At 46.9% G+C, this 16,398-nt stretch overlaps 1 protein-coding gene across 1 annotated transcript in view; it reads left to right on the top strand.

The window, feature by feature from the left end:
• LOC144488175 (uncharacterized) overlaps positions 1 to 16,398 on the top strand; it is a gene marked incomplete at its 3' end in the record, with an annotated part of 87,167 nt that overhangs the window by 36,324 nt on the left and 34,445 nt on the right. The window contains exons 13-16 of the mRNA XM_078206198.1: positions 965 to 1,061; positions 1,764 to 1,846; positions 4,250 to 4,343; positions 4,782 to 4,861. Coding sequence (XP_078062324.1) covers positions 965 to 1,061; positions 1,764 to 1,846; positions 4,250 to 4,343; positions 4,782 to 4,861 — 354 coding nt within the window. The remainder of the gene's footprint in view (positions 1 to 964; positions 1,062 to 1,763; positions 1,847 to 4,249; positions 4,344 to 4,781; positions 4,862 to 16,398) is intronic.

Genomic DNA, 16,398 nt, shown 5'->3' with positions numbered 1-16,398 from the left:
GTACTGAGGAGGTGCTGCACTGCTGGATGGGCAGTACTGAGGGAGTGCTGCACTGTGGGAGGGTCAGTCCTGAGGGATGCTGCGCTGTGGGAGGGGACAGTGTTGAGGTAGCACTGCACTGTGGGAGGGGCAGTACAGAGAGACTGCTGCATTATTGGCGGTACCATCCTTCAGATGAAATATTAAACTGTGGCCCAGCAGCCCTTTCTGATAAAAGGTCCTACAATCACTAGTGGAAGAAGAGTAGGAGAGTTCTCCCCAGTGTTCTGATCAATATTTATCCTTGAACTATAATCAGATATATAATCATGAACATGGGATTGTGCTGTTTGCAAATTGGGCTGCCTCACAATGCTTGGGACCTGGGTTCCATTACCGGTTTGGGTCACTGTCTGTGCAGAGTCTGCATGTTCTCCCCGTGTCTATGTGGGTTTCCTCCAGGTGCTCCGGTTTCCTCCCACAGTCCAAAAGATGCGCAGGTTAGGTGAACTGGCCATGCTAAATTCTCTCTCAGTGTACCCGAACAGATGCCAGAGTGTGGAGACTAAAGGATCTTCACAGTAACTTCATTTCTGTGTTAATGTAAGCCTACTTGTGACACTAATAAATAAATAAGTAAAATTGACTGCTGTGTTTCCTACACTATAGTTATTCAAAAGTATTTCATTGCCTGTTAAGCACATTGGGTTGTCCTGCAGTAATTGAGGACACAGGCTTTCTTCTCCAGGCCTCAAGTGCATCGTCCATTCAGGAAACAATGAGAGTAACTAACCTGGGGATGAGGGTTGAAGAAGAAATAAGAGTCTGAGAGCATTTCTAATCCATCCCTCTTGAGGAACACTGATCAGGAGATTGACCTTGTTTTTGTGACCTACCCAATGCCAGAGTGTGAATATTCTGCAGAGCACAATTATTGGTGAAATACAAATTATGGAAATATTCTAAGTTGTTTGTCTCTCTGCAGAATGGAAATATCCAGTGCCGGGGAGTCACCTGCACTCACCTCACCTGTCTGGACCAGTACAAACCAGCTGGGGAATGCTGCCCCATCTGTCGTCCAGGTAACATTAGACATTCCATCATAGAATACAGGTAACTCAACACCCTTGTGTAACTTTACACTTCCTGTCACTTGTGTTCAGGTAACACTATACTGGATACTGACCATCACTTGTCATGTCCAGGTAAACTCCACAACTCAAACCCCCCCCCGCCCCAAGTCTTTGTAAAGTTCTCTCTTCCTGACCCATTCTGGGTTCTGTGAATACTAGGCAGCAGTGAGGTCTCCCAATGAGCTGTTAATCACCTTCCAGCCTGGACAGTAAGTGTTGAGAAATTAGAGTCTCTTCACTCGGCCTAATCCAGTCCTCACCTCGTGTTCACATTGTGTACGCTGTGGATTGATCAAAAGCAGGACCCCAGGCTGATTCTTCCTCTCTCTCTAATCCCAGATGCTAAAGTGGGCAATGTTCCAAAGGTTTCCCTATTTACTAAGCATTAACTAGAATCAAACATTGACAACCCTCGGTTAAGGAGCTTAGTGACCCCTTGAACACCAGATCCAGTCAGTGGGTCACTCCAGAGCTTTATCGTTTAATGTCTCCATTGTGCAATTAGCGTTTTTGGTACTTTTGGACTAAGTAACTAAGAGAGTTAAAACTCCGCCCACATTGTCCCATCAAACGCTCCCAGGGAGAGTACAGCACAGGTTCGATGTACTGTCTGTGGTATTTATAACTCACTCTGTTTTCTATTTGGTTCAGGCTGTGAATATGAAGGGAAGCAGTATGTCAATGGAGACATTTTCTCATCAACTGTGAACCCATGCATGAACTGTTCTTGTGTGGTAAGTGTACTGTTAATATAGATTGGAATGTGATTGTGTACACTGTTATAAATGCAAGGTTTTATAAAGATGATTATGTTTTGGGTCTGTCTCTACTTCAAAGTAAAAGGGGGTATTAAAGAGCATCATGTGATCTACTTTGATTCTTCGAATTCTGCCTACTAAACAGCCTGGCTCGCATGATTCCTATTTTGATTTGATTTATTATTGTTACATGTATTAGTATACAGTGAAAAGTATTGTTTCTTGCGCGCTAAACAGACAAAGCATACCGTACATAGCGAAGGAAAGGAGAGAGTGCAGAATGTAGTGTTACAGTCATAGCTAGGGTGTAGAGAAAGATCAACTTAATACGAGGTAGGTCCATTCAAAAGTCTGATGGCAGCAGGGAGGAAGCTGTCCTTGAGTTGGTTGGGGACAGGGAGGTCCATGCTCAGGCTTATTAGGAGCAAAGTGTAAAATGTTCACACCTGGAAACAAAGGCAGGGGCAGTTGTGCTAACTGAGGATGGACTTTCAGTCTCCGCGTTTTGGGCAGGAAAGGGAGAAACAGAGATCTCATAGATAAAGAGACAAGGTTTGCAGCTGAAGTAATAAAAGCAAATTGCTGCGGATGCTCTGAAACCAAAAGAGAGAATGCTGGAAAATCTCAGCAGGTCTGGCAGCATCTGTAAGGAGAGAAAAGAACTTACGTTTCGAGTCCAGATGACCCTTTGTCAAAGTTCAAAGGGTCACCTGGACTCGAAACGTCAGCTCTTTTCTCTCCTTACAGATGCTGCTAGATCTGCTGAGATTTTCCAGCATTTTCTCTTTCTGTTTGCAGTTGAAGTGGTCAGCAGAGAGAATAGAGTTGAGGGTTGGTTCTCTGTGAGCTCCAAAAGCTGAGAGAGGAACCTTTTGACATGGCCATGTGTGCCATTTTAACTCAGCACTTTGCTCTCATGCCCACACGTCTGTCCTTGGTCTGCTGCAATGCTCCAGTGAAGCCTGGCGCAAGCTGGAGGAGCAGCATCTTATCCTCCAATTGGGCATGGTGCAACCCTCAGGACTCAGTGTTGAGTTTAGCAACTTTTTGTTCTCAAAGTTGCTACATTTTGTTGCAATCTCCCACTTTAATATTTAACAAATTCTCCTCCCTTCAATTCTGACGAAGACCCGAAAGGACTCGAAACATTAACTCTGATTTCTCACCTTACAGGTGCTGCCAGACCTGCTGAGTCTTTCCAGTATCCTCTGTTCCTGTTGCAAAAGCTGTTATTCTGTGAACAGTGGAACGTAAAGTAAAACTGTGGTGTGGGGTTTACAAAAAGATAAAGAGATATCTTTTCTGTAGTTTAATGTATTAATTGTCTACTAAGTTGTGTTTAGTTGATCTTGCTTTTAGCTTGTTGCAGTAAATGTCTTAAGAGTCATAGAAGTCAAAGAATCATAGAATCCCTTCAGTGCAGAAAGAGGCCATTTGGCCCATCAAGCCTGCACTGACCACAATCCCACCCAGGCCCTATTCCCTTAACTCCTTGTATTTACCCTGTTAATCCCCTGACACTAGAGTTAATTTAGCATGGTCAATCAACGTAGCCCGCACATCTTTGGACTGTGGAAGGAAACCGGAGCACCCGGAGGAAACCCACGCAGACGTGGGGAGAATGTGCAGACTCTGCACAGACAGTGACCTGAGGCCGGAATTGAACTCAGGTCCCTGGCGCTGTGAGGCAGCAGTGCTGACCACTGTGCCACCATGCCGCCCCAAAAGTTGATTTATTAGTCATGAGTAGGCTTACATTAACAATGATGTTACTGTGAAAATCCCCTGGTCGCCACACTCCGGCACCTGTTCGGGTACACTGAGGGAGGATTTAGCATGGCCAATGCACCTAACCAACACGTCTTTCGGACTGTGGGAAGAAATTGGAGCACCCAAAGGAAACCCACGCAGAAATGGGGAGAACGTGCAGACTCCACACAGACAGTGACCCAAGCTGGGAATCGAACCTGAGTCCCTGGCGCTGTGAGGCAGCAGTGCTAACCACAGTACCATCGTGCCGCCCACTTGAAATTTTGTGTACTTCCTTTAAATTAGACACTGGGAATTCAAATCTCTTGTTTAAAGTCATCAGCCTCTACAGAGATCGTAACAACGCTGATTGGTTATCTACTGAAAGGGCCACTGGCAACTCGACCTCCAGTAACTTGGCCCTTGGCCATTTGAACTGCATTGTTTGAGGCACATTTGACCTTTGGTTATTTAGGGTCTGGTTGTTTGACACCTGAACCCAGAGACTTTGACACTGGGACCCTCACAATTTGATTTCCTCACAAATTCATTATTCTTTTATACGTAATTAATTTTTAATGAGCATAATTTACTTACAAATTTTCAACTCTGCTTCTTGTTAAATTACAGAATAGCCTAGTGAGATGTGCCCCCCTGTGGTGTCAGGCTCCATTGTGTTCACACCCCGTCCAAAAGTCTGGTCAGTGTTGTCCTGGCTGCCCAGGTGAGAGTGACAATGAATCCAACTGAGATTGTGTTAGCTTTGGGGGAGAAGGTGTTCAAATCTAGACTCCTCTCCCTTTCTCCTGTTAAATCTCATTCTCGCCCTGGACTTCAAACTGTGAAATTTCTTACATCCTCTTCCCCACAGATCCACTCTCCTAATTCCAGACCCCCTCCCCCACATGCCACATGTCTCCTGTCTATACCCTTTGAAAAACCTACACTCTGTACCATCTGATCGCTGACTCTTGCCTTGTCTTCTCAGAAATATTTTTGAAACTTGATGTGTTCCTGCTCTCTGGAACTTGTGGTTATTCCCAATAAAGCTGAATGCGGTAACCCTCACCTCTTGTGTGAGCCAGTAGGAGTCAGGTGTTGATGTGGATCCGTGAGCGCAAGCCCAGTGAGCATGATTGAATTTCTATCTCTTTTCTCTCAGGGTGTGAACTGGATGGAGCCATCTTAGATCATGGGGAGACATTCACTTCACCAGACGGCTGTCGAACATGTGTGTGTACAGTGAGTACCGCGATGGTTTCAACCTGCTAATGTGCTTCTGATTTTAAATTCACGCTGGGTTAGGAGTTGCCAATCTTATGACCCATGACAGTTCTCCATCCTGAAGCTGCATTGCCTGCAATTCGATCCACTGAGTGAATGTTAGATGCTCTAAAACCATGCATGGTTTTCTAGAGCAGAAGCGGATTCCCTAACACAGCCTCCGGGTTTACATCCAATGTGCGCCACATTCTTCCCAGTCACCACCTCAGGGACCATACTCTCCCTTCCAAGACACAGGGATCCAAACTTTAGGCACTGCCATTGAATGTCAAGGGACAATGGTTAGATTCTCTCTTGTTGGAGATGGTAATTGCATGGCACTTGTGTGGTGCAAATGTTACATGCCACAAGCCAGGTTGTCCAGGTCTTGCTGCATTTGGACATGGACTGCTTCAGTATCTGAGGAGTCGTGAATGGTGCTGCACACTGTGCAACCTCCATATCCTGCTGGACATGAATGCCCTAGGGAAATGGCAGTGCCGTGACTACAAGCTATAGACCTACACACACTGGAGGGGGGGGTGGGGGGGGGAGAGAATGTACACTCCTTTCCCAGTGGAGGGCTCTGGTGGTCATCAGGAACTTTGGCTGCTGCTATCCTGGGGCATTGAGGCCAGGTGTGGTGGCCCAGTCAGTGGGAATCATTCCTTCAATCATGACAACACTGTATTGTGCCGGTTAGTCCTCTAGCGCCACCCGCCCCCCATACCCATCCACCCTCCCTCCCTTTAAGAGAACACAGTGTGTCAGTGAGCTGAAGCTGAAACGGATAAACGTGAGGGCTGCTGTAAATATTGAAAGGATGTTTTGTGGGGCACATGGATCAAGGGAAGGGCCACTGCCTGAGGTTCTACATTCAAACTTGGCAAAGGACCAGCCAGGTCTCTGGAGCTCCGTAACTTGATCCTCACAGCATCGACATAGTAAGCAGCACTACACTGGGAAGATTTCTAACAGATTTTCAGTTAACTCCTCGAGGCAAGGATCAGCATGTCGGCTAAAAGTCTCCTTGGATTTAATAGTTTTCAGCTTGTTTCCTTGTGCATTCTGCCCATTACCATATGAGTGAGAACGAGACAGAACATGTTAGAATATAGCGACACCGTCCAGGGTGCCTGTGTGTTTGTGTGTATGTTCGTGTCAGCACACACATATGTTTGTGTACAAGGGTTTAAGAGTAAATGTGGGGGTGTGCCCATGTTTGTATCCGTGTGCGTGTGTCCAGGTGAACATACATTTATGCATTGGTGACAGAATGCAGTCTTGTGAGTGTGTCCATGAATCAGGCGTGTGTTTCTGTGAGCATGGGTGTGTTTTGTGGATGCTTCTGTGTTTGTGTACACGTGTTTATGTCCATGTTCATGGGTGTTGGCCTTGTTTGTATGGTAAGCACGCGTGAATATGTCTGTATCTGTGCTGCTTCTTGTGTCCATATGAATGTGTGTGTGTGTGTGTCTGTCTGTCTGTCTGTCTGTCTTTCTGTCTTTCTCTCTTTCTCTTTCTTTCACAGGTGTAACCCTGTGCTTACTGCCAGTTCTGATCAATTCAGTCCAGGTTCCTTTCAAAATCTTTGGTCTGTGCTCAACATGTTTAATGGTCAGGGCTGTGACCACAGCCACAGAAATGACTCGCCAATCTTGCAGACCCTGCCCCTTTAAGCCACCCGGGAGACATAGCAGCAGAGGAAATTTCAAAACCTGGGCCTCACACAGACCCAAACATGAGCACAAAGTCATAGAGACTACAGCGAGGTTATGGCAGACCCTTATGGTGAAATACCAATCCCACGGGACATTGGTGTCTTGCTGACTCACATAGCTGTTTGTTTCTCTCCATCCCACCTTCATTCACTCCCTCACACTCCTGAGTCTAATACGAACGACATCTTCCGAAGAAGACTCATTCAGACTCAAAACATTATCTTTTTTTAATTCATTTATAGGATGTGGGCATCGTTAGCTAGGCCAGCATATATTTCCTATCCCTAACTGCCCTTCAGAAGGATATGCTGAGATGCCTTCTTGAACCACTGCAGTCCCAGAGGTGTAGGTATACCCACTGTGCTGTTAGGGAAGGAGTTCAGGAATTTTGACCCAATGACAATGAAGAAATGGCAGCAAGTTTTCAAGTCAGGAAGGCGAGTGACTTGGAGGAGAACCTCCAGGTGGAGGTGTTCCCATGCATCTGCTGCCCTTGTCCTTCTTGATGGCAGAGGTTACGGGTTTGGAAGGTGCTGCCTAAGGAACCTTGGTGAGTTCCTACAGTGCATCCTGTAGATAGTGCACTGCTGCCACTGTTCATCAGTGATGGAGAGAAGGAATGTTTAATTTGGTAGATGGGGTGTCAATCAAGCGGGCTGTTTTGTCCTGGATGGTGTCATGCTTCTTGAGTGTTGTTGGAGCTGCACTCATCCAGGCAAATGCAGGATATTCCATCATATTCCTGATTTGTGCCTCGATGCTGGACAGGCTTTGGGGAGTTAGGAGGTGAGTTAGTCGCTGCAGGATTCCCGACCACTGGCCTGCCAAAATGCCATTGAATGTCAAGGGGCGATGATTAACATTCTCTCTTGTCGGAGATGGTAATTGCTTGGCACTTGTATGGTGCGAATGTTACTTGCCACTTGTTAGCCCAAGCTAGGTTGTCCAGGTCTTGCTGCATTTGGACATGGACTGCTTCAGTATCTGAAGAGTCATGAAGCGTGCTGAAAACTGTGCAATCATCGACGAACATCCCCACTTCTGACCTTATGATGGAAGGAAGGTAATTGATGAAGCAACTGAAGATGGTTTGGCCTGGGACACTACCCTGAGGAAGTCCTACAGTGATGTCCTGGAACTGAGATGATTGACTTCCAACAACTGCAACCATCTTCCTTTGTGCCAGGTATGACTCCAACCAATTCGGTTTTCTCCTGATTCCCACTGACTCCAGTTTTGCTGGGGCTTCTTAGTGCCACACTCCGTCAAATGGCATATTGATGTCAAGGGCTATCACTCGCCTTCACCTCTGACATTCAGCTCTCTTGTCCGTGTTTGAACCAAGGCTGTAATGAGGTCAGGAGCTGAGTGACCCTGGCAAAACCCAAACTGCGCGTCCATGAGCAGGTTATTGTTGAGTATGTGCTACTTGACGACCCCTTCCATCACTTCACTGATGATCGAGAGTAGACTGATGGGGCAGTAATTGACTGGTTTGAATTTGTCCTGTTTCTTGTGTACAGGACATAACTGGGCCATTTTCCACATTGCTGGGTAGATGCCAGTGTTGTTGCTGAACTGGAACAGCTTGGCTAGGGGCATGGCAAGTTCTGGAGCACAAGACTTCAGTAATATTGCCAGAATATTCTCAGGGCCCAGAGCCTTTGCGGTATCCAGTGCCTTCAGCTGTTTCTTGATATCATGTAGAGTAAATCAAATGGATTGAAGATTCAGCTGGGCACCGCTGGAGGAGGCCAAGATGGATCATTCTCTCTGCACTTCTGGCTGAAGGTTACGGCGAATGCTTCAGTCTTATCTTTTGCACTGATGTGGTGGGCTCCTCCATCATTGAGGATGGGGATATTTGTGCAGCCTCCCCCTCCAGTGAATCATTTAATTGTCCACCACCATTCACAACTGGATGTAGCAGGACTGCAGAGCTTAGATCCGATCCGTTGGTTGTGGAATTGTGTAGCTCTGTCTATTACTTGCTGCTTATGCTGTTTGGCACACATGTAGTCCTGTGTTGTAGCTTCACCAGGTTGATATCTCATTTTTAGGTCTGCCTGGTGCTGCTCCTAGCATGCCCTCCTGCACTCTTCATTGAACCAGAGTTGAGCCCCTGACTTGGTGGTCATGGTAAGTGGAAGATATGCAGGACCTGACAGTACAGTGGCTGGTACAGCTACCTCAGAGCGCCAGGTGCTCCAGTTTCCTTCCACACTCTCAAGATGTGCGGATTAGGTTGATTGGCCATGCTAAATTGCGCCTTAGTGTCAGAGGGATTATTACGGTAAATACGGGCGGCACAGTGGTTAGCACTGCTGCTTCACAGCTCCAGCGACCTGGGTTCAATTCCCGGCTTGGGTCACTGTCTGTGTGGAGTTTGCACATTCTCCTCGTGTCTGCGTGGGTTTCCTCCGCGTGCTCCGGTTTCCTCCCACAGTCCAAAGATGTGCAGGTTAGATTGATTGGCCATGCTAAAAGTTGCCCCTTAGTGTCCTGAGATGTGCAGCTTAGAGGAATTAGTGGGTAAATATGTAGGGATATGGGGGTAGGGCCTGGGTGGGATTGTGGTTGGTACAGACTCGATGGGCCAAATGGCCTCTTTCTGTACTGTAGGGTTTCTATGATTCTATGATACACATGGAGTTATGGGGATAGGTGCCTGGGTGGGATTGTTGTCAGTGTAGGCGTGATAGGTTGAATGGCGTTCTGCACTGTAGGGACTCTATGACCATGAGAAACTCTTGTTTCTTTCTCCACAGATGCTGCCAGACCTGCTGAGTTTCCCCAGCATTTTCTGTTTTATTTCTGATTTCCAGCATCACAGTATTTAGCTTTTATCCCAGATTGAAGGATTCAGTCCATCAGTCTCTGGATGAGAACTGAAGTATTAAAAAGAAAGAAAGATCTGTATTTATACAGCTGTTTTCATCACCAGATGACTCAAAGCAGTTTACAGCCAATGAAATATTTATTGAAGTGTACAGTAAGTAGTCTCACAACACCAGGTTAAAGTCCAACTGGTTTATTTGGAATCACGAGCTTTCAGAGCGCCATCAGGTGATGAAGGAGCAGCACCCCGAAAGCTCGTGATTCCACATAAATCTGTTGGACTTTAACCTAGTGTTGTGAGACTTCTTACTGTGCCCACCCCAGCTCGACGCCAGCATCTCCGTATTATTGAAGTGTGGTCACAGTTAGAATGTAGGAATGTTAGAACATAGCAGCCAATTTGTATACAGCAAACTCCCACAAAGAGCAATGTGATAATGCCCAGATAATCTGTTTTAGTGATGTTGATTGAGGGATAGATATTGGCCAGGTCATTGGGAATAACTCCCCTGCTCTTCCTCAAAATAGAGTTGTGAGATCTTTCGCACGGACAGGCAGATGGAGCCTCCGTTTAAAGTCTCATCTGAAAGAAAACACCATTGACAGTGCAGCACTCCCTCAGTACTGCACTGGAGTGTCAGCCTTTACGTTTGTGCTTGATGCCTAGACTGGGATTTGAACCCAGAACCTTGTGATTCAGAGGCTGACACAGAAACTCGACTCTTGTCCTGCTCCTGCTGAGGATACCATATGGGTTGCTTACGTGGACGAGTGGGAGTCGGTGGGGGTGATGTATGAGAGGTCTGGCCAATCAGTCAGTCACACTGAGTTGTTGTCTCGGTAACTGCTCCACCCTCCCACGGCTCTGCGCTGCAGACTCTCACTGAATGTGAAGCCTGCTGTTACCCCCTAAACCAGACCCTTCCTCAGTACCGCCCTGTGTGATAGATAATGGGTAATGGGGGGGGGGGGGGGGGTGGATAGATTGGGGTGGAGCTGAGGGAGATCAGGCAATGTGAGGTTGGGTTCTGGGGGTTGATCGGGATGGGGGAGGGGGGATGTCAGGGCTGCTGGTACAAGTCGCAGCCACTGAAGTTTTCAATGAGCTGTTTTTGCAAAACCTGATAATGAGGGAGAGGGAAAAAGAAATAATGAAAGCTGTCAGATTTCTGCTTCAACTGCCTTGGATAAAGAGCCATTGCTGAGGTTGGTCACATCCCAAACTGAAGAATTTTCAGAACAAAAGCCGATGTGATGAGAGCCTGTGGGCTGAGGTCAAAGGGCTAAGGACAGGATCAGTCTGGATAGAAACCTGTGGGAACTTCAGCAGGAGTCCAGCCCTAACTGATGGCGTCACACATGGCCTGAAGTGAAGGTTGGTCTGGGTGGGGGTGAGGTTGTGAGAGGGGAGGAATCAGGGTGGGGGGGAGGGGGTTACAGTGAGAGGGGGTGGAGTACAGGGGGGGATCAGGGTGGAGATTGCAGTTGGGGGGGGGTGGAGTGTGGGGGATCAGGGTGGGAGTTACAGTGGAAGAGGGTGGGATGCGGGGAGGATCAGGGTGGGGGGGGTGGGTGTCTGAAGTCTAGAATGAAGGCAAGGATCAGGTCTGGGTGGGGAGAGTTAGAAGTCTGGGATGAGAGTGGGAATTGGGTTTGGAGTTAGGAAGGTTGGAGGTTGGGATGAGAGTGAGGATTGGGGTTAGAGTGGGGCTTCGAGTAAAGTTAGAGTTCGGATGAGGTAAAAACATACGAAATAGGAGCAGGAGGAGACAATTCAGCCCCTCAAGCCTGTCCACCATTCAATACGATCATGACTGATCTCGTCTTGACCTCAACTCCACTCTCCTGCCCCTTCCTCATAACCCTTCAACCCATTGCAGTAGCCCCCACACCCGCTCTGTGACCCACATCCCAATTCCTTTCTCTTTCCAAAATGGGGCATTGAGATGCTCGGAAAAGATCTGCCCGGCATTTGACTCTATGGCAGCGCTGCAAATTGCAGAAAAATACTGTCAAACTTGCCCTCAGAAATCGCACATCATGTCGCAAAACCCCATTGACATGGGAAGAGAGTTATTGGGAGGGAATGGGGAAATTAGAGGGGGTTTCAGTTGGAGGGAGGAGGGAGGAGGGCAGGGCTGTTGGTGTACAATGAATATTACAGATATCAATGAGGATTCCTTGGTAAGGTTCCAGGGCTGAAATGGTTGAGTTACAATGAGAAGCAGTATTCACCAGGGCAGAGAAGGTTCAAAGATTTTTTAAAAATTTTAAGGAATGTGTGTTTCACTGGCTACGCCAACATTTTTTGTCAATGCATCATTGCCCTTCTGAAGGTGTTGGAGAGCCACCTTCTGAAGCTGCTGCAGTCCATGTGGTGTAGGTACTCCCATAGGACTCCTTGGAAGGGAGCTCAAGAGTTTTGACCCAATGGTGGAAGAAGGGTGATATAGCTAAGTCAGGATAGTGTGTGGTTTAAAGGATAACTTGCAGTTGGTGGTGTCGCCATGCATCTGTTGCCCTTGTTCTTCTAGATGGTAGAGGTTGCAGATCTGGAAAATATAATCAAAGAGCCTTGGTGAAGTGCTGCAGTGTATATAGTGCACATTTGCTACTGTGCATCGGTGGTGGAGGGTCTGAATGTTGTGGATTGGATGACAATCAAGCAGGCTGCTTTATCCTGGATGGTGTCAAGCTTCTCGAGAGTCAGAGCTGCACACATCCAGGCAAGCAAAGAATATTTCCTCACATCCCTGACTTGTGCCTTGCAGATGGTGGACAGGCTTTGGGGAGTCAGGAAGTGAGTAACTTGCCACAGGATTCCCAACCTCTGATTTGCTCTTGTAGCCACAGTATTTGTATGTCTGATCCAGTTCAGTTTCTGGTTAATGGTAACCCCCAGGATATTGATTGTGGAGATTCAGCAATGGGCATGACAAGGGCTAGTTAGATTCTCTTGTTGGAGATGGCCATTGTTTGACATTGGTGTGGCATGAATGTTACTTGCCACTTATCAGCCCAAACCTGCACATGGTCCTGGTCTTGCTGCATTTGGGCATGGACTGCTTCAGTATCTGAGGAGTAGCGAAGGATGCTGAACACTGTGCAATCATCAATGAATATCCCCATTTCTGACCTTATGATAGAAGGAAGGGAATTGAGGAAGTAGCTGAAGATGTTGGGCCTAGGACACTACCCTGAGGAACTCCTCCAATGATGCCCTGGAGCTGAGATGATTGACCTCCAACAATCACAACCATCTTCCTTTGTACCAGGTATGACTCCAACCATCAGAGGGTTTTCCACCTGATTTCAATGACTGCAGTTTTCTCGAGCTCCTTGATGCCCCATTTGGTCAAATGGTGCCTTGATGTCAAGGGCAGTCACTCTCACATCACCTCTGAAATTCAGCTCTTTTGTTTCAACCAAGGCTGAAATAAGGTCAGAAGCTGAGTGACCCTGGTGAAACCCAAACTGGGTGTCACTGAGCAGGTTCTTGCTCAACAAATGCTACTTGATTGCACTGTTGATTACCCCTCCATCACTTTATTGATGATTGAGAGTAGACTGATCAGGTGGTAGATTTCTCCTGTTTCTTGTGTATCGGACATACCTGGGCAATTTTCCACATTGCTGGTAGATGCCAGTGTTGTAGCTGTACTGGAACAGCTTGGCTGGGGGTGTGGTTATTTCTGGAGCACAAATCTTTAGTACAATTGCTGGGATGTTGCCACACCCCATAGGCTTTGCAGTATCCTGTGACAATGAAGGCTGTGCTCCGATGTCTATCAAAGCCCCACAACTGCCTCCAGTGAGAATGGAGAATTTAGCACTCAGCCAAAATTCTGTTCACTGCAGTGGGACTGGAGAATCCCAGCCATGGGCAAGGTCAGAGAATTCCAACCACTACCTCCAATCAAAAACTTCCAGAACAGGTACAGCTCTGGGTTAGATACAGAGTAAAGCTCTGTCTACACTGTAACCATCAAACACTCCCAGAACAGATACAGCACTGGGTCAGATACAGAGTAAAGCTCCCTTTACACCATCCCCATCAAACACTTCCAGGACAGGTACAGCACAGAGAGGAAACAGAATAAAGTCCTCCCTCTACACTGTCCCCATCAAACATTCCCAGGACAGGTACTATCGGCCAGTGGCTCTGACATCCATCATTATGAAGTGCTTCAAAAGGCTAGTCACGGCACGAATCAATTCCAGCCTCCTGGACTACCTGGATCTACTACAGTTTGCCTACCGCTGCAACAGGTCCACAGCAGACACCATCTCCCTGGTCCTGCACTCAACCCTGGAACATCTAGATAACAAAGACACCTCTGTCAGATTCCTATTTATTGACTACAGTTCAGCCTTCAACACCATTATCCCCACAAAACTCATCTCCAAACTCCGTGGCCTGGGCCTCGGCACCTCCCTCTGAGACTGGATCCTGAACTTCCTAACTCACAGACCACAATCAATAAGGATAGACAACAACACCTCCTCCATGATCATCCTTAACACCGGTGCCCCACAAAATTGTGTTCTCAGCCCCCTACTACACTCCTTATACACCTATGATTGTGTGACCAAATTCCCCTCCAATTCGATTTTCAAGTTTGCTGACGACGCCACCGTAGTGGGTCGGATCTCAAACAATGACGAGACAGAGTACAGGAATGAGAGAGAATCTGATGAACTGGTGCAGCAACAATAGTCTCTCCCTAACTGTGAACAAAACGAAGGAGATTGTCATCGACTTCAGGAAGCATAAAGGAGGACATGTCCCTGTCTACATCAACAGGGACGAAGTAGAAAGGGTCGAGAGCTTTAAGTTTTTAGGTGTCCAGATCACCAACAACCCGTCCTGGTCCCCCCATGTCAACATTATAGTTAAGAAAGCCCACCAATGCTTCTACTTTCTCAGAAGACAAAGGAAATTTGGCATGTCAGCTACGATTCTCACCAACTTTTACAGATGCACCATAGAAAGCATTCTTTCTGGTTGTATCACAGCTTGGTATGGCTCCTGCTCTGTCGAAGACGGCAAGGAACTACAAAAAACCATGAATGTAGCCCAATCCATCACGCAAACCAGCCTCCCATCCATTGACTCTGTCTGCACTTCCCGATGCCTTGGCAAAGCAGCCAGCATAATTAAGGACCCCACGCAGCCCGGACATTCTCTCTACCACCTTCTGTCGGAAAAAAGATACGAAAGTCTGAGGTCGCGTACCAACCGACTCAAGAGCAGCTTCTTCCCTGCTGCTGTCAGACTTTTGAATGGACTTACCTTGCATTAAGTGGATCTTTCTCTACACCCTAGCTATGACTGTAACACTACATTCTGCATTCTCTCGTTTCCTTCTCTATGAATGGTATGCTTTGTCTGTATAGCACGCAAGAAACAATATTTTTCACTGTATGTTAATACATGTGACAATAATAAATCAAATCAAATCAGCTAGATACAGAGTAATGCTCTGTCTACACTGTAACCATCAAACATCCCCAGGACAGGTACAGCACAGAGAAGATACAGAATAAAGCTCTCCCGCTACACTGTCCCCATCAAACATTCCCAGGACAACTACAGCACAGGATTAGAGACAGAGTAGTGCTCTGTCTACACTGTCCCTATCAGACATCGTAAGAAGTCTCACAACACCAGGTTAAAATCCAACAGGTTTATTTGGTAGCAAACTTTGCTACCAAATAAACCTGTTGGACTTTAACCTGGTGTTGTGAGACTTCTTACTGTGTTTACCCCAGTCCAACGCCGGCATCTCCACATCATGCCCATCAAACACTCCCAGGACAGGTACAGCACAGGGTTAGATAGAGTAAAACTCTGTCTACACTGTAAGCACTAAACATCCGCAGGACAGGTACAGCACAGGTCTAGGTACACAGTAAACCTCTCCCTTTAAATTGCTGCTTTAATTGCTTGTAGTAGTTGGCAGGTTTCAGTGATGAAAGGACACGATTTAACACAGAAGGAAGTTTCTCACCAGTGTTTCCTGCTGGGGCTGTTGAATGGCACAGTGATGCCCTCCTGAGGACCCCTGTCACATTTGCATGTGTTTGATGAGGGCAAGTTCAGCAATTAATTACTGAGGAATTGATTTGTTGACAGTTTCTTTATTTCCAAAGCCAGTGGCTTTGTTCATTGCTCTATATCTGCTTCCTCTGAAAAGCAAAATGCCCAGCTTTACAATTCTAGCTTCTGATTGTGTGGCATTGTAAGAAACATAATGTGCCCTCTGTCAGATGTCTGAGTAATTGCACCCCCTGGCGTTGTGCTCAGGCACAGAGAGGATTGTGAGTTGATTGTGATCGTTGCTGTGTCCTGATTCACTGATCTCAACTGGCAGGTGCATGAGTGTTAGTGAGAGATGGCAGTGATGTGAGTGTGTGAGGGTGTTAGTGAGAGATGACAGTGATGTGAGTGTGTGAGGGTGTTAGTGAGAGATGACAGTGATGTGAGTGTGTGAGGGTGTTAGTGAGAGATGGCAGTGATGTGAGTGTGTGAGGGTGTTAGTGAGAGATGACAGTGATGTGAGTGTGTGAGGGTGTTAGTGAGAGATGGCAGTGATGTGAGTGTGTGGGAGTGCTTGTGAACGATGACAGTGATGTGAGTGTGTGAGGGTGTTAGTGAGAGATGACAGTGATGTGAGTGTGTGAGGGTGTTAGTGAGAGATGACAGTGATGTGAGTGTGTGGGAGTGTTAGTGAGAGATGACAGTGATGTGAGTGTGTGGGAGTGTTAGTGAGAGATGGCAGTGATGTGAGTGTGTGGGAGTGTTAGTGAGAGATGGCAGTTACTACAGTGGGTTTGGGGTATTGGTGGTGAAAGAATTAGCTATCATTCGCATCGTGGATTGTGTGATTGTGTGCTTGTGTATCTTCCCACATGCACATCTGCATGTAATGGAACGCCGCTCCGTTCACAGTGCAA

This window comes from Mustelus asterias, unplaced genomic scaffold (assembly GCF_964213995.1).
Source record: "Mustelus asterias unplaced genomic scaffold, sMusAst1.hap1.1 HAP1_SCAFFOLD_1352, whole genome shotgun sequence".
Lineage (NCBI taxonomy): Eukaryota > Metazoa > Chordata > Chondrichthyes > Carcharhiniformes > Triakidae > Mustelus > Mustelus asterias.
The sequence above is the reverse complement of the archived record's forward strand: the minus strand, read 5'-3'. Positions and strand labels throughout refer to the sequence as shown.